The sequence below is a fragment of the Archocentrus centrarchus genome, unplaced genomic scaffold (assembly GCF_007364275.1).
Source record: "Archocentrus centrarchus isolate MPI-CPG fArcCen1 unplaced genomic scaffold, fArcCen1 scaffold_24_ctg1, whole genome shotgun sequence".
NCBI lineage: Eukaryota > Metazoa > Chordata > Actinopteri > Cichliformes > Cichlidae > Archocentrus > Archocentrus centrarchus.
The window spans coordinates 3,426,939-3,445,544 of NW_022060254.1; the positions used below are offsets into that span (position 1 = coordinate 3,426,939).

At 43.1% G+C, this 18,606-nt stretch overlaps 1 protein-coding gene and 1 long non-coding RNA gene across 2 annotated transcripts in view; both read left to right on the forward strand.

Moving 5' to 3' along the window:
- LOC115775626 (NLR family CARD domain-containing protein 3-like) overlaps nt 1-9,909 on the forward strand; it is a 32,398-nt gene extending 22,489 nt beyond the window's left edge. Inside the window, exons 6-8 of the mRNA XM_030723095.1 lie at nt 1,931-2,104; nt 4,300-4,346; nt 9,371-9,909. Of these exons, the coding sequence (XP_030578955.1) occupies nt 1,931-2,104; nt 4,300-4,346; nt 9,371-9,909 (760 nt within the window). The remainder of the gene's footprint in view (nt 1-1,930; nt 2,105-4,299; nt 4,347-9,370) is intronic.
- Nucleotides 9,910-13,675: 3,766 nt separating this feature from the next.
- Nucleotides 13,676-17,225, forward strand: LOC115775817 (uncharacterized). Its single transcript, XR_004019397.1, has 3 exons — nt 13,676-14,110; nt 14,259-14,575; nt 17,169-17,225. It is a non-coding gene; the product is annotated as an uncharacterized LOC115775817 (long non-coding RNA).
- Nucleotides 17,226-18,606: the final 1,381 nt, after the last annotated feature.

The following is an 18,606-nucleotide window of genomic DNA, read 5'->3' on the forward strand; positions in this document are numbered from 1 at the left end:
CTCCACCAGTCGAGGCTTTATGGCAGAGTGGCTCGACGGAAGCCTCTCCTCAGTGCAAGACATATGAAAGCCCGCATAGAGTTTGCCAAAAAAACACACAAAGGACTTCCAGACTATGAGAAATAAGATTCTCTGGTCTGATGAGACAAAGATTGAACTTTTTGGCATTGATTGTAAGCAGTATGTGTAGAGAACACCAGGCACTGCTCATCACCTGCCCAATACAATCCCAACAGTGAAACATGGTGGCAATCCTGCTCCTCTCTGTGTATAAACACGACGTTCACTGACAGGACTCAGCAATAATCAATTGGTGTTTACATTTCAAATTTACTTTTTACAGATGTCATTTCAGGAATCTGCTGGACCACTCCCCCTGCTTGGGGGGTCACTCCCCCGAGTGTTCCAATTGCCACGGGGACCACTGTTAACTTCCTGTTCCACATCCTTTCCAGCTCCTCTCTGAGCCCTTGGTATTTATCAATGTTCTTTTGTACCTTCCTCTTGATGTTGCCATTACTTGGTATTAGAACATCTATCACTACAACCTTCTTCATTTGTTTGTCCACCACTACAATGTCTGGTTGGTAAGCCATCACAAGTTTGTCTGTCTTTATCTGGAGGTCCCACGGGATCTTAGCTCTGTTGTTCTCAACCACCCTTGGGGGCGTGTCCCATTTTGACCTAGCTTGATGTTGACTTGTGCGATGGGCTTTCAGATTTGGACTCTAGTGGTGTTCTCCACATACCCAGTGAGTTTTTGATGAAAGTCCTTAGGGTCCTGTTGATCTTCTATAGTTCTAAGCATTCCAGGATCCACATGTGTGGCATCGAGTCATTGGCTTTCTTGTAGTCAATCCAGGCAATGCACAGGTTGGTCAGTCTTGCCATCTTGAGTGACTGCTCTATCTATTAGTAGCTGGTGTTTTGCTCCCCTGGTCCTTCTGCCACATCCTTTCTGGGCCTCGCTCATGTACTGTGCCACATGCCTACTCATCTTAGCTGCTATGATGCCTGACATGAGTTTCCATGTTCTACTGAGGCAGGTTATGGGCCCGTAGTTGGATAGGGCTGGTCCCTTTTAGGGGTTCTTGGGGATCAGGACCATCCGGCCTTCAGTCAGCCATTTTGGTTGCATCTTTGCCTCTAGCAGCTGGCTCATTTGTGCTGCCAGGCCTTCATACCATCATGGAGTGCGGTTAGCTTCTTTAGCCAGTATGTGTGTATCATGGTGCCGTCCAGTTATTCATATGTGAGACCCTTTCCTGGATGTCTGCCACTGTGATGGTTTTATAGTTGAGTCTTACCCTAATGCACTTACTCCCAAAGTGTGGACCAGGGGCCCTGCTGCAGGTGGGCCACAGTAATAACATAAATTCAGGTTGAAATTACTTACAAGTATGTACAGTTGAATATTTATATGAATTCATTAATTTATATAAAAAGAAAATTCAAACTGGTAATTGGGGCAAATGTACATATCTTGTATTAAAGTGTCCTAATGGTAGATGGGTCACACATTGGGTTTAATAGTTCACATACGACTGGGTAGCATTAGCAATTCATAGCCAACAGCTTGTGTTCTCTATGTTCTTTGAATAAAAATTTCAAGGAAATACACAATTTTCTCTTGTATTTTGATTAGAGTGAAGATTCGAGATTGGGTGGCCCCCATGAGATTTTCTGTTTTTTTTAAGTGGGGGCTGCAGTACTCTTGACTTTGGGAAAGGCTGCCCTAACAGATCACTCTGTTCTTAGGCTTTAACTTGTTGTACTTGGAGTCTTTAAAAGTAGATGCATCTTATCTTGTGTTCCCTAATGGGAATTTTAGGATTATAAACTATACTGAAATTAAGTGAATGGTTGGATAGCAACCCCTCCCCCAAAAAAGAGCTTCAATGAAAATGGTTTGTTGTTTTGTGTTCTGCAGTTTGTCAGGCTGCCTGATCACAGAGGAAGGCTGTACTTCTCTGGTCTCAGGTCTGAGCTCCAACCCCTCCCATCTGAGAGAGCTGGACCTTAGCTACAATCATCCAGGAGACTCAGGAATGAAGTTGCTGTCGGCAGGACTGACAGATGCCCTCTGGAGAGTGGACACTCTCAGGTATGGAGAGAATGTCTGATAGAGGAGGAAGAGCTGTAAACATATTCTGTGTTCTTCATTCAGTTCCTGTCAAATTCCATCTATCCATCCATCCATCCATCCATCTTCTACTTATCTGGAGTCAGGTTGCACCAGCAGCAGCCTGAAAAGAAAAGTTCAGACTTTCCTCTCCCCAGCGACCTATTCAACTCATCCAGGGGGACCCCTAAGCCCCTAAAACAGATACACTAACAGAAAATCATAGTAACCTAAAATCCTAACTCAGAACTGAAAAACATAACTCAAACAAGACGCATTGGGCCACTGACCAGGATCATGACAGGCTTAAGCTTTCACTACGGGTGTAACAGGGACTGAATGGCCACTGAATGGCCAGACACACCATTCTCCCCTAGTATCCCCATAGGATACCCTGAGGGACACGGTCAAATGCCTTCTGCAAGTCTACAAAGCACATGTAATCTGGATGGGCAAACTCCCACACACGCTCTGGCCCTTCAAGAGCTTGACCAGGATGAAAACCACATTGTTCCTCTTTTCCAGCACCGTGGTATAGACCTTACTAGGGAGGTTGAGGAGTGTTGTTGGAGCACACCCTCCGGTCTCCCTTGTTAAAGATGGAGACCACCAACCCGGTATGCCAATCCAGTGGCACTGGCCCAGATCTCCACGTAATGTTGCACAGGCAGGTCAACCACGACAGCCGTACAACATCCAGAGCCTTCAGGAGCTGAGGGCAAATCTCCTCCACCCCAGGGGCCCTTCCACCAAGGAGTTGTTTACCACCGCAGTGACCTAAGCCCCAGTGATGGATGAGTCATCCCACTCATCCCCAGTCTCTGCTTCCACTACAGAAGGCATGTCAGCGGGACTAAGAAGGTCCTCAAAGCATTCATTCCACCACCCAACTATAACCTCAGTTGAAGTCAGCAATGCCCCACCCGCAGTACAGGCCGTGTGAGTGGAGCACCACTTTCCCCTCCTGAGTCACCTGATGATTTGTCAGAATCGCTTCAGGGTTGTCCTAAAGTCTTTTTCCATGTCCTCCCTGAACTCCTCTCTCACCCAAGTTTTTGTTTCGGCCACTGCTCAAGCCATGTTCTGCTTGGCCTGGCCATACTATCAGATGCCTCTGGAGTCCAACAGGCTGACCAAACCGGATAGGACTCCTTCTTCAGCTTGATGGCTCCCTTCACTTCCAGTGATCACCATATGGTTCAGGGATTACCACCATAGCAGGCACCAACCACCTTGAAGCCACAGCTCTGAGCAGCATCAACAATCGAGGTGCGGAACATGGTCTATTCAGACTCAGTGTCCTCAGCCTCCCCTGGAACGATGTTTAAGTTCTACCAGAGGTGAAAGTTGACCATCTCATGGACTGGGGCCTCTGCCAGGCAAAATTCAGATAAATTCAGATTAAATTCAGATAAATTCACATGTATTTCATGTTGCCTCACTAAGATCTGAAGCAGATCATCAAAGGAATTGTCCACAGCCAAACTGATTTAAAACATACCACTGAAACAACTGTATTTTACATGCTTAATGTAACAGAAGAATAGAAGTTCCCATGTTGTTGGCATTGTGTTAACTTCCTCTAGCGGGCACAGTCTGTGGGCACTCAGAAAAGTTTTTATTTGGTTAGGTGGATTCCTCTCACTTAAGTAGAAGAGTGATAAAAAAATGTATTTGTCTTTCAAACGCAAACATGAAGAGGAGAGAATAAAAACTGCTAACTGATTACTGTATTTGCACTGAAAATATGAATTAGCTGATTTTAGATTCTGATGAAGGGAGTACCTGTTGTGTGTATTATTACATCCTGACTGAAGCTGCACCTCTCTAAATGTAATGAGTCAGGTGAGCAAAAGGATCATGATGATCACACAATATTCTCTCCACTTGAAATACTTTTGTTATTATTGATACACTGGTAAGTAACAATGAAGCCATGCTTTGACTTTATTGATTCATCACCGTGAAAACAATCCAAAAACAGCTTCAAAGCAGTGACAGATCCAGGATCAGTCCAAATCATCAGAAGTTTAAACCAAGTATGAATTGAAGTGTCTGTGTAAAGATGTTGGACTGTTCCTTTTCCAGTGTTTAACAGTATGTGTGAGAGCGATGTAATGTCCATGTGTTCCTGCTCACAGAGACTGTGCAGATCTGACCCCCTCTCTTCTTTTCAGGGTGGAGCCTGCTGGAGTCCGATGGTTGACACCAGGTCTGAGGAAGTGTAAGTGTATTTTTAACAGAGGTGCAAAAAGTACAGACATTCTGTACTTACGTAGATGTACAGATATTTTTGATGTTTTTGTTAAAAATACTTTGGTAAAAGCTGAAGTACTGATTCAACATCTTTACTCAAGTAAAAGTTAAAAAGTGCATGTTCTGAAATGTATTCAAAGTAAGAAAGTAAAAGTAATACTTTGCAGGACATTTCTGCCACCTATTTTCGTGTAAAGGTAATTGAACCTTGTGCTATACTAATATAGTAATAAAACAATATTTTTACATGAGAATACAAACTTTATTTCAATGTCAACTCTAATTCTAATGAATGCACTCAATTTGAACTCTATTATGCAGTGAAAATGTTTAAAAAGCTCTGTTTGCTGCTACTTACAGTACATTATACAGGGTGACTGCCTCATCACCTAAACAGAAAATGTTTACAATCAGGGATTTAAATAGGAATTAGCAGATGGGGGAAGATCGGTTGTAGTGGCTCCATGTGGGGAAAAGAAAAAACTAAAAATACCTCAGTAGTGAAATTAAATTAAATGTGTTTTTGTGAGGTTAAATATGGGAATCTCCTTGTGAGGGGGAAAAAGTCCAGTTGTAGGATGCAACACACTTTCTGTGAACTAGACGAGATGTAAACACCATTGATGAAGCAGAGAGACACAAAGTTTTTATGGCTTACACAGGTTGGATACCTGGGAAATCACCTTTTAAGAAGTGGGTTCATTATCATTGGCTAAGGTGAGGTAAGGTAAGAAACTTTAATGATCCCACTAAAGGGTAATTTGTACACTACAACAGCTCAAGTAAAGAGAGGAAGGATGAAATAAAATACAATAAAATAAAATAAAATAGCAAACAGAATTTATATATATATATATATATATATATATATATATATATATATATATATGGTGTTTACACGACACCATTTCCAGTGGATCGTTTTGATGCGTTTCAGCCTTCCGTTTACATGGTAGCATTTCAGATCACAATCTGTGTTTACACGGTGACAATGAAAATGATGTAGTTCCCATGGCAGGCCACAAATTGGCATTGGTTTTTTCTTTGCAAAGCTTGTTTACGCAAGATGCGCATGCTTGGAGGGACACAGTAGGAAGTGCGGCAAATTGTTCATTATTTAAAAAACAGCCAGTGTGAGAGGTTTTGTGTGGACTGATGATGAGGTTGGATCGCTGCTGCACACAACGCTGAATTACAAAACAGTAAAAACACAAGAAAAGCACAAGAAGCACTTGTAAATCCGCGAGTACTGTTTATCAATTTGAGTATGCACGGAAAAACTGTGGCCGTCGTAACCATAGCGCGCATGTGCGAGTCACCCGTTTTCAAATCATCCCGGTTTCAAGCTTTACATGACAAGCATGCCGGTGCATTTCTGAAACGCTACACTCTGGACCTCGTTTCCGAAACACATTGTTTTCACGTTTTCACTGCTGTCATGTAACCAGGAGGCCGAAACGCATCAAAACAATGCTGTTTTCATTTTGAAACAGTGTTGTGTAAACGGGGCCCTATTATCTTTTTGGTAGAGGATTTCCTCCTCACAATGGAGGTGTTGGTGGGGTGTAGAATGACCAGATTGTGGTCTGAGGGGCGCGGGGGGGGGGGGGGGGGGGGGTGATGATCTGTAAGCCTCCCTTGTGTTGGCAAACAGCAGGTTTACAGTTTTATTGTCACTTGTGTGACAGTAGTTTCAGCCTCCCGTTTACATGAAAATGGAGTGAAAAAGATTTTTCAAACGGGGTTCAGACCGGAGCGTTTCTGAAACGCTTCGGTCTGGATTTACGTGTAAATGAACGAATTTTTGGAAACGGGGCACTCACACGTGCACACTATGGTTGCGACCACCAGTTTTCTGTGCATCCATCAAAAGATGAACAGCACTCGTTAGGGTTAGGACTCACGAGTGGTTCAGCAAATTTCGAGTAGCCCAAATAACAGTCAACATTTTCTTGTGTTTTTGCTGTTTTATTATTGAGTGTTGTGTGCAGCAGCAAATAAATAATGAACAAATCTTTGCGGCACATCCTTCTGAGTTCCTCCACACATGCGCATGTTGTGTAAACAAGCTTTGGAAAAAAAAAACACACACAATTTGTGGCCTGGCAATAAGAACTACATTGTTTTTACTGTTTCAAGTGTCTTCGTGTAGACGCAGAGCATTTCTGAAAGGCATCTGTTTAAACAGGAGGCCAAAACGCATCAAAACAACACCGTTTCTAGTGGAAACGATGTCATGTAAACATGGCCTGGGTGAAGTTACGGAGCGTGGAAGAAGGTGAGGCATGGGTGAAATCCCCAGATATAATAATCAGGGACTGTGGATGTGCCGTCTAGACGGTGGTGTGAATGTCCTCACAGGCTTCCATAACGTTGGCTGAGGATGGGACGTAAACAATTAACACAAAAACATTTGAAAACTCTCGGGCCAGGTGGTATGGCTGAATGCTAACTGCTAACCATTCAATGTCTTTGATACAGCACTGCTCCTTCACAGTGATGTGTCCTGGATTACACCATCTCTCATTAACGTACATTGCCAGTCCCTCCTCCTTCCTTTTACCAGAGCTCTTACCTAATGCTCCGGTCCGCTCTCACCAGTTGAAAGCAATCCAAAGTTATAACAGAGTCTGGTGCATGGTCCGTGTGCCAAGTCTCCGTGAACAGCAGGAGGCTGCTCTGTCAGTACTCCCACTGCAGTCTGCTTAGCTCTTCCATCCTGTTGGATAAAGATCTTACGTTACCCATGAGAATAGATGGAATGCTCGGTTTGTACCTTCTCCTCCTCTCCCGATACTCTCTCACTCCAGCTCTGCATCCCCTCCTCTGATGCCATAATTCCTTCAGAATCTCTGTAGTGAAAATTGTATAATATCACTACTAGCACTATCAGTGACAGATGAATTATGTACACTGCTCAAAAAAATAAAGGGAACACTTAAACAACACAATATAACTCCAAGTAAATCAAACTTCTGTGAAATCAAACTGTCCACTTAGGAAGCAACACTGATTGACAATCAATTTCAGATGCTGTTGTGCAAATGGAATAGACAACAGGGGGAAATTATTGGCAATTAGCAAGACACACTCAATAAAGGAGTGGTTCTGCAGGTGGGGACCACAGACCACTTCTCAGTACCTATGCTTTCTGGCTGATGTTTTGGTCACTTTTGAATGTTGGTGGTGCTTTCACGCTCGTGGTAGCATGGGACGGACTCTACAACACACACATGTGGCTCAGGTAGTGCAGCTCATCCAGGATGGCACATCAATGCGAGCTGTGGCAAGAAGGTTTGCTGTGTCTGTCAGCGTAGTGTCCAGAGGCCGGAGGCGCTACCAGGAGACAGGCCAGTACACCAGGAGACGTGGAGGAGGCCGTAAGAGGGCAACAACCCAGCAGCAGGACCGCTACCTTCGCCTTTGTGCAAGGAGGAACAGGAGGAGCACTGCCAGAACCCTGCAAAATGACCTCCAGCAGGCCACAAATGTGCATGCGTCTGCACAAACGGTTAGAAACCGACTCCAAGAGGATGGTATGAGGGCCCGACGTCCACAGATGGGGGTTCTGCTCACAGCCCAACACCGTGCAGGACGCTTGGCATTTGCCAGAGAACACCAAGATTGGCAAATTCGCCATTGGCACCCTGTGCTCTTCACAGATGATAGCAGGTTCACACTGAGCACATGTGACAGACGTGACAGAGTCTAGAGACGCCGTGGAGAGTGATCTGCTGCCTGCAGCATCCTTCAGCATGACCGGTTTGGCAGTGGGTCAGTAATGGTGTGGGGTGGCATTTCTTTGGAGGGCCGCACAGCCCTCCATGTGCTCGCCAGAGGTAGCATGACTGCCATTAGGTACTGAGATGAGATCCTCAGACCCCTTGTGAGACCATATGCTGGTGCGGTTGGCCCTGGGTTCCTCCTAATGCAGGACAATGTTAGACCTCATGTGGCTATAGTGTGTCAGCAGTTCCTGCAAGATGAAGGCACTGAAGCTATGGACTGGCCCGCCCGTTCCCCAGACCTGAATCGGATTGAGCACATCTGGGACATCATGTCTTGCTCCATCCACCAACGTTATGTTGCACCACAGACTATCCAGGAGTTGTCGGATGCTGTAGTCCAGGTCTGGGAGGAGATCCCTCAGGAGACCATCCGCCACCTCATCAGGAGCATGCTCAGGTGTTGTAGGGAGGTCATACAGGCACGTGGAGGCCACACACAACACTGAGCCTCATTTTGCCTTGTTTTAAGGACATTACATCACAGTTGGATCAGCCTGTAGTGTGTTTTTCCACTTTAATTTTGTGTGTGACTCCAAATCCAGGCCTCCTTTGTTTAATAAATTTGATTTCCATTGATGATTTTTGTGTGATTTTGTTGTCAGCACATTCAACTTTGTACAGAACAAAGTATTCAATGAGAATATTTCATTCATTCAGATCTAGGATGTGTTATTTGAGTGTTCCCTTTATTCCCTTTACCAGTGTAGTTTTAACTCTTTCACGTCTTTGTATGCAAAAAGCCCCGGGGATGGATGCACCCTTAAGTGTTAATGTTCCTCCATTTAGGCTCAGATCAGCTTGATGTTTGAAGGTACAGTGACTGGAAATAAAAACTTCCCTTAAATGTGTTAAACCTAAAGTAACAAGTCTGTTTTTAAAATGTAATAATAGTACAGATATTTGTGTAAAAATGTAGTGAGTAAAAGTAAAAAAAATATGCCAGAAAAATGAATTCTCAAGTAAAGTGTAGATACCTGAAAAATCTACTAATGAAGTATTTGTACTTGTTTGTATTTGTTCGTTATTTCCCAACTCTGGTTTTTAATGTGATTGATGAAAACAAAGCAGCACACATTCAACCATCTTCAAACTGTCACATCACTCATTCACATCTCTGATGTCAGGAGTCATCATCAAAGTGTCAATCAATGAACAGATGATGGATCAATAACTGCAGCTGGATTGTGTTTGTTCTCTCCATCAGATTCCTGTCAACTCACAATCGACACAAACACAGTACACACAAACCTACAACTGTGTGACAACAACAGGAAGGTGACATATGTGGAGGAGGTTCAGTCATATCCTGATCATCCAGACAGATTTGATGTTCTTCCTCAGCTGCTGTGTAGAGATGGTCTGACTGGTCGCTGTTACTGGGAGGTCGAGTGGAGAGGACATGTTTATGTATCAGTGAGTTACAGAAGAATCAGCAGGAAAGGAGACAGTCACGACTGTTTGTTTGGATGCGATGATCTGTCCTGGAGACTGTACTGCTCTACTGATGGTCCTCTTTATACCTGTCACAATAACAGTTACACATCCATCTCCTCCTCCTCCTCCTCCTCCTCCTCTGTCTCTAACAGAGTAGCAGTGTATGTGGACTGTCCTGCTGGCACTCTGTCCTTCTACAGAGTGTCCTCTGACACTCTGATCCACCTCCACACCTTCAACACCACATTCACTGAACCTCTTTATCCTGGGTTTTGGTTAGACTATGATTCCTCAGTGTGTCTGTGCTGAGCTGAGTGTAAAGAGCGTCCTCCTGTTAGAGAAACACTCTGACTGTTGAACAGATAGTTCAGTCTGTACATGTCTGTCTCTTTCACTCACAAACACGTTTTCACATTCATGGATTCAATCAGTTGATGTTTGAAACTGTTCTCAATGATTCCTTGTAAACTTCTTCCTCTTCAGTCCTTTAAAGATGGAAGCTGTGATTATTCCAGGATCCACATGTTGTTTTTCTGTCTGTTTCCACTTTTGCTCTTTTCCCTGCAGTTCGTTCCCACAATGACTCCATGATGGAAATCTCTAATAAACTCATCAAATGAACAGCATGTCTCCCAGTTTTTGTGTGTCCTTTCTGCTCTTCTCCTTGTATCCAGTCTCTGCTGCTGTGTGCTGTGCTGCACTCACTCACAGATCAGAGTACATGTACAGTTATCCCACCGACACCAGGAGGAGACAAATGTTTGGCTTCATTTACAAACAACAATCTCAGCTATGGATTCAAACAGCAGCAAATATGGAAATGAATCCTATTCAAGCTCCACCTTTGACCTTTTCTTTTCCTTACAAAGATCTGAGCACTGGGAAGCGTAATGTTGGCTTTATTAAAAATCAGCAGCTTGAAGCTGTCAGGGAGAGTCTCAGGGTCAGGGTGCTGTCTCACTGCAGAGTCTTCAGGCTGAATCCTCCTGAGCTCACACACACAATTATTTCTATATTATATTTAGCTGATATTTCAAAAACAAAGCTCCATTGGAGTGAACAGAGATGAGGCCACTCTGACTGTCTGAGGTCTCTGCAGTTGTTCCAACTTCCAGCTGATCTGAGAGCAGTGAAAGCAGAGCAGCAGCAGCTTGTCTCACACGCTGGTCTCCATCAAAGACTGCAGGTTTATCCACAATGAACAAACAACCAGAGAAAAGCTGCTCCACCCAACAAGCTCCAGCCACCTCCAGCTTCTTAACAGCACACACACACTGAAGCTTCAGTGACAATAGCCAACTGTGGCCACAAGATGGCAGTAATGTAAAGGACGGATGCAAACAGGTGAGGGTGCTGTGGGAGTCAGGTGACTGAAAGCAGGAGGAGAGTGTGAGGACACCTGGTGGCTGGATGGAGAGTGAAGGGGTGAAAACAGCACAGGGCTGAGACAGGAACGCAGACAGGGGGCGCTACTAGACGGGGATCTGACCCAAAACAGAGCAGATATGGAGAGAAAGGTGACTCAGAATATCTGTGTCTGTAATGGTGGATTTGTAATTTGTAATTCTTTGAAATTTGTGCGTAACTTCAGGTACTTGTAAATGTGTGTTCAAATACAAATATTAAGGAATTACAAATACAAAATAAAAGTACACACACAAATCCGATAATTAGGAATTCAAAAAGGTTCCTACACATACAAACCGTTAAATACAAGTACATGAATCACCTGATATACACGGATAAAACGATGCACAAAGTTTTTTTAGACAAATTTCACGCTTCTGGAGAGCTCCCAAATTCGTTTGCACGTGGTGCGTTTAAATGCTGGTGGAAAGCTGGGTCATCTGAGTTTTGTTGGGAGTCTAGTTTTCTTTTCCGCTGAATTTATTTCACTCTATACTTGTGCCGAAGTGGCAAATGGGATACCTCAGCACCCCTTAGTTATAACACATACACCTACATCTACTTTTTAATATTCTATGATTGTGTACATATATGCATTTGTGAGCTGTACAAATGCAATTACTTGGTTAACAGAAACGATCACTAGGTGGTGCAATGCTTCCAGATCTATGAAAGCTCTCTCTAAATTTATCACCAGGCTCGGATATTTTTATGATGTCAACCAGCATGTAGGCTTAGGGAACCCCATTCACTAACCATTTCTAGGAACCATTTCTATATATATATATATATATATATATATATATATATATATATATATATATATATATATATATATATATATACTATTAACAAATTATATGAATAAAATGAATGCACAGTTTTGGAAAAGAAAATACTCACCACGCAGCACCTCATGACACTTTGACTCTAACATGATTCTGTTACTAATAATAACTAGAAGCAGAGCGCACTTGGAGCTGCTCCCTTATTTCCCAACAACCACGGCGGATGGATCTGCATGTTTAACGTGACACCGGATGCACTTCCTGCTGCATCTCTGCACTTATCTGGGTTTGGGATCGGCACTGAGGGCACACGAGCCTGCGACCCCTGAGGATGGTTTCTGTGTCTCCTCCCGGTCTCAGACTGGGATTTGTTCCCCCGCTGCACCACAGAGTCGCTCTTTACTAATTACAACAAAAACCGCTCCAACAACTGAGCACACATTTAGCTTGTGTGATGTTTGCAGAGTAAGAATGGAGAAATGGAAGAGATGGAGCTCAACACTGAACTATTTCATAGCTTTCAGACTGTATGCTCAGGTGTCCCACAGCACTTACAGGCTGCTAATATCTGAATATTTGTGCAGGACTTTGTGTAACATACAGGTGTGAGACTGCAGCTGCAGACACAGGATGAAAGACAGCAGCCAGAAGCAGCAGCTGTCACTGTTGTCTAATCAGTGTGTGAGTCTTTAAGTCCTCCTCCAGCTTAAAGACGACATCCAGGTGAGGTGGATCAGTGGATACACCTGTCACTGCTTTCACAGGAGATCCTGTCAGAGAGACTGTGGCAGCTGTTTCAGCCTTAAATTAGAAACACAAGAACATCTGGAACTAATCACTGCTGTGTGTTTACAAGCTTTTCCTCACATGGGCAGGATCTCAGCATCAGACTGTCCAACCAGGCAGCAGCTTCAAGCAAAGGCTGAGACCGGCCACAGGAGAACACAGCAGCATGCAGCGCCCTCCACAGGTGAGCGTGTTCCTGCACCAATCAGCATCTGATCCCTGCTGCTCTGGGTGCTTCTGCTTTAATAAGCATAGTATTGATCAGTAAAGTTACCTCACTATAGTAAACACACAGCAGTCCCTCTGAACACCTGCATCCACGTTCTACCTGCCTGAGGCATATTAGGTTACTGACACCAAACAACTTCTGACTTTGATCTAAAACAAAGCCACAGCAAACATGCTCACTGTATTTGAACACATCAAACTGCAGATTTGAACTCAGGGCTGTGTGGATTTTCATACATGACCTTTGACATGCAGAGCAGAAACACCCATTTCTACCTGCAGGGCTTCATTTGTGGAAACATTCACAATATTTAATACCAACATGAGCAGCTAAATAGGAAACTACGGAACCCTGCAAGGGACATGGGGGGGGGGGGGGGGGGGGGGGGTAAGGTAAAAAAGAGGTAAAGAAATGCACAGTTCTGTAAAGCTCTGATTGTGAGTCTCACACAGGCAAAAGTTAAAAGAAATATTCATAGGGGAAATACAGCAAAATTAAAACAGCATACGTACCACACAGTATGCTGCATTTGGGTGCTGCGTGAGTCTTAGGCCACATCTCTTAAACAAATATAGACTCAACAGATGTTGTTGGTCTGATAGTTGTAATTACAAAATAGGGTTGACACAACAGGTGGGGGTGCCAGACTACTGTTGGTGATTTTAGGGTTTGGGGTGGGGGGGTAGCTGTCAGTCTGAATTGTGGGTGAGGAGAGCTGTTGTCAGTCTGGGGGGTGGTGGTTGGGTGGAGGGTTGGGTGGTGGTTGGGTGCCCTGGGAGGAGCAAAGTGATTATTGTTCCATTGTTATATGGATAGTAGACTGTTGTGGCTTCCTGATGGGAAATGATGGTTTGGATGAAGCTCTCATAATTGTGAACATTTGTGATATTTGTCCAAAGCTCAAAGTTCTTTAATGATCACAGCTTTTTGTCCTTCAGCTGCTCCTGTAACTTTGATCTTGCACTTTGATCCATGTTGATTGAATGTGGTTTTGTCTCCTTAGTATTGGTGCTTGTGGTGTTGTGTCTGCATGTTTCTTTGTCAGAGGCTCATTTGTGTCTGCATTGGTTCCTTTCAGCTTCTTTCTTTGTCTTGGAAGCTCCTTTTTTGCTTCCTGACATCTTTGAGCTGCTTGACTTTGTCACACAGCTTGTGTTTAAGGGCCTTCGTGATTGAGCAGCTCTGCAGTAATCAGGCCTGAGTGTGGCAGTGAGACTGAAGTCAGCTTTCCAACAATCTGCTTCATCACAGTTCATTGATCATTGAAGACGAGGGGAAATGAGTTTTTCCCACAGGGCAGGTAGGTTTGGATGACTTTGTTCCCTTAATGCATGAAATGATTGAAAAAGTGCAGTTTGTATTTACTCAGGTTATTGATGATTAATATGAATTGATGATGATTTCCCTCCTCTTTGTTTCTTTGTTGCTCTTTTTCGTGTCTTTATAAGTTGCTGCTGTTGCAGAGAATTTACAGCAAACGTGATATCTGAGTGCAGCGGAGTCACGTGACCGCACAGCAACAAACCACAGCAGAGCAGGAAGGAGGGGGCGGAGCGAAGTGCGGCTGCGTGGTTGGAGCAGAGAGAGCTGCTTTTTCATGGAGGAGAAGAAGTGAATATATAGGAGCAACAAACTAAAGCATCGATCCAACATCACTACCAACGTTTGTATCGATACTATTGATACTTGGATCGATCCGCGCACCCCGATCTCCTGGATCTGACCTGAGAACAGCGTTAGTCTCTGTCTGTGGGCTCAGCTAAAGGTAAGCATCGAGCTAACTTTAGCAGCTTAGTAGAAAACTGCTGTGGATGAACACATGAGAGGAAGTGAACTCCTAAAAAGTCTCATTTGAATGACTCGCTGCTATAAACTAATGCAGAGGAAGATGTTAACAAACACTGATGAAAGTAAACAGAGTTCATATCTGAAATCACTGAGAATAAAAACATATTGTGGTGCTTCATGTGCGGCTCTTGGTGATTTGGGACAAGAAGAAAGTTTTAATCATGTTGTGGATTAAATGTTGGATTTTATTTTGTCTACAGAAGCCAAAAGTTTGTCCACTTGTGATCAATCAGATTGATTTTTCTTGTGTATTGTTGGGTTCACTTGAACATTTGAAGGTTTAAAGCTGCATTTCCCCAAAAAGAATAAACTATAATCATGAAGAATGAAGAATAATTTAAAAATGTCTTCCAGTGTCAAACACAGCTGCAGCAGTCAAAGCCAGGAAGGAAAGCTGGTAAAAAGTGTTGAATGTGTGAGTTAAAAGGCCCCATCATTAAAGCTCAGGTAGATCTGACTATGATTACAATTGTTCCTTCTATCAAATGAATGTTTAGCACAGAGTGAATTCAGATGTTCTCCTGTTTTATTTCTATATTTGCTTTCTACTGGGATCCACTGTGTGGTAGATGATGGAGACACTGAGTCTGGTCCAGCTGCTTTGTGGGGGTTCTGTCTCTGAAAGAGTATTTACATCTCTCTCAACTATGGAGAGAGGCGTCATGGGGGGTGGAGAGACTTGTGAGGTGGTGAGCAGGTCCCTGTTGTAGTATGAATGGTGGAGGTGGTGGGACTGGGGTGTGGGAGTAACAGGTCTGTCCCATTGTTGAAGCTACAGGAGAAGCTGTTCAGGCTGTTGGTGAGGTGTGAACTGCTGGTGCAGTGGGGGGGGGCTTTAGGCTTGTGGTTGGGTCACTGAGAACTTTCCAGACAGAAGCAGAGTCGTTCACTGAAAACTGGTTTTGGAGTTTCTCTCAGTTCACCTGTTTAGCCTCTCACTGCTTTGCTAAACCTGAACTTTGAAACTGCCTCTGTCTCCACTCTGAAACACTTCCTCCTTTTCCAGCCTCAGCCTCCTGAAGGAAATGAGTTTTTATTAAGTTTCATGAGGTTCATGCTATATGTTTGTCTTTACTAAATGTATGTTTACTTCCCTGAGAAATCTGTCTGGAAAATAACTTAATTGATTAAAAATACAGAAGCTTATAATGTTCTGTGTCATCATAAACTTTGTATCCTGACTGTACAATGAGCCACACTGAAGAAGACTAAACAATGATAGAAATGGAGACTTCGAGGTCACCCTGTTGTTGCATTTCTCTGTTTTTCACATTTCTTGTTTTGTATAATGATGTAACCAAGACTGATATGCTGCGACTATATGACAACTGTAAGTTGAATTAGAAAGTGCCAGTACTTCATGCCATCTCACACGAGGTATGCAGTCTGACTCAGATTAATCTGTAAACTGTTTGAAATGGCATTATTAAATTTAATAATTGGACTCCTTATTCCGTTGTATTGTCTAATTTCTCGATAAACGAACACGCCAGAACCTGGGGGGATAGGTTGGTTTTTCAGGTTCCTTCACTCCTCAGCTTAGCTGTGAACCAGGGCTCGTCATTACTATAACTCACCCTGGTGTGTGATGGTGTGCAGCTGTCCTCACAGAAGCTGATGTAGGACGTCACAGCATCTGTACACTCATCCAAACTGTTGGAGCGGTCCTGAAAACCTCTCAGTCGCTGCAGTTGAAGAAACCTGTTACCAGTTTGTTCCTCCCAGGTTTCAGCGTGTTCGTTTATCAATCAGGAATTACACAACACAATGGAATAAGGAGTTAATTATTAAATTTAATTAGCCACTTTTTACACAGTTTACAGATTAATCAGGGTCAGAATTGTATACCATACCCAGTGTAGTACTGGACATGACATGAAGTACTGACCCTCTCTTCTTCAGCTCAGGTTTTCATATAGTCAAAGCTTATCAATCTTGCTTACATCATATACAAAACAAGAATTGTGTAAGACAAAGGATTCCAGCAGCTGCGTCTTCACATGACCTCAGAGTTTCTGTTTATTGTTTGTTTGGTCTCCATCAGTGGCTGACCATTTCACCCGACAGAGTCCTGGCATCTGTTAGAGACATACCCAGAACAAACACACTGTTCTTGGCTGATCCCAAACATTATGAGCTTCTGTGTCATTAATCAGTTATGTTTATTTTCCAGTCAAACACAGATTTGTCAGGTAAATAAATGTAAAGCTGGTAAGAGCAAACATGTACCATGAGTATATTAGAAGCTTCATAAAAACTCATTTCCTTCAAGTCCAGATCGAACAGGGACTCCAACCACAAACCTGTGGGTTACTAGTCGGCTGTTCAGACCTTCTGTCTTTGTTTCAAACAAGTTTCCCACCTACTGTTTCTAGATGTCCACCCTAACATAGCCGGCCAGAACCGGCCGTATCCCACAAAAGTGTATAAATGCAAATCCAGCCTTAAAGGGCTCATTCCCCCAAACAGTGCAGTGTGGTAGCTTCTAATACAGATCTGTTCTCCTGCAGCTGATTATCAGGAGGAGGAGAGTCTGACGGAGCAGCAGAGGAACATTTTCAGCCTCTACAGAGGAAACAATGAGTTCAACACAACAGGTGAGAAAAATATCAGTGTTACACTATTATTGAAACTGTGTGACTTCATCAGCTGCTGTTGGTTTGTTTTATTATGGTCCCGATTAGCACTGAAGTTACAAGACAAAATAAAAAGGTCACATTTTATGGTACGTGCAAATTTTTATTCTCAGCTCGTCGTCGTATTATATGCCGTTTAGATGTACTGAGGATGAGGAGGACAAAGGCTCAGAGCTTTTTTTTTGACCAGTTAAGTGTCTAAAGTTTTACAGAAAGCTTTATGCTTTGTGTAAGTTTTGTTTGTGGGGGTGGGGGTGGGGGGTTGTAAGTTGTGTATCAGAGAAGGACTATTGGGAGGATTGTGGTTTTTTATTTTATATGAATATGTATTGTTTACATTTACTGTAACTTTTGATCAATATATAATTTATTTATTTTGTGTGTGTGAAGGAATCACTGAAAATAGGCTGGGGGGGGGGGGTGTGAATGAAGGCCTAACATTTTCCTTCTTTTATAAATTAGGGCAACCTCTGACTTAAATGTCTATAAATTATAATTAATTTGTACTATCAGTAACTTTGTGTATAGCAGAGGATTCCTCGGGTTGGTATCTTTGATTAGAGCCCTCATTGATGACTGTATGTTGAAGCATTGAGGAGTTACAGCCATTTGAAGTTCGTATAACAAAGGCTGCTCTCATGTGGCACTTGGAATCTCCAAATGGCACAAGCAAGACCACACCTGACATCAACACACAAAAACCTTTACAAAACAGTAGGTTTTTGTGCTATCTTGATAAAATTTGAAATACAGCTAGACAAGACTTCATTCTGCTGCTTGATTATTTTTCTGTGTTCAAAACTTAATAGCTACATACTCATTACAGTTACAGCATTTTTGACTGCAAAAATGAAAAATATAGCTTGTCTTCTTCACAAAGAGACCAAGCTTTTGCTCAGGAACAGCAGCTGATTTAATTTGGGTATGCTTTTTCAGGCGTTTTTGTTGATTTTGGACCGATCAGTTAAGGGGTTAATAATCAAGATTCAGATCGAATCCACAATTTATCATACAATACATCATTTTCATCAGGGATGTGCAGCTGGTGGCAGTAGTCCTTGTTCTGCTCTGAAGATCTGCTTCAAGCTTTAGGGTCACTCTAAGCAGAAGCTGCAGAAGGTGGAGAGCTGCTTCATGTGCTGCTACACCAAACTCACAGAGGCTGCAGAGCAGAACAACAACTACCATCACAAACTGCAGTTCAACACTGTGGAGTTTGTCTGTCAGTGTGATCAGAAACTCAGTGAGAGAGAGCTCATATTTGCTTTGTGATTTAAGAGAAAATATATGCATACAACACTTGAAAAAGTGT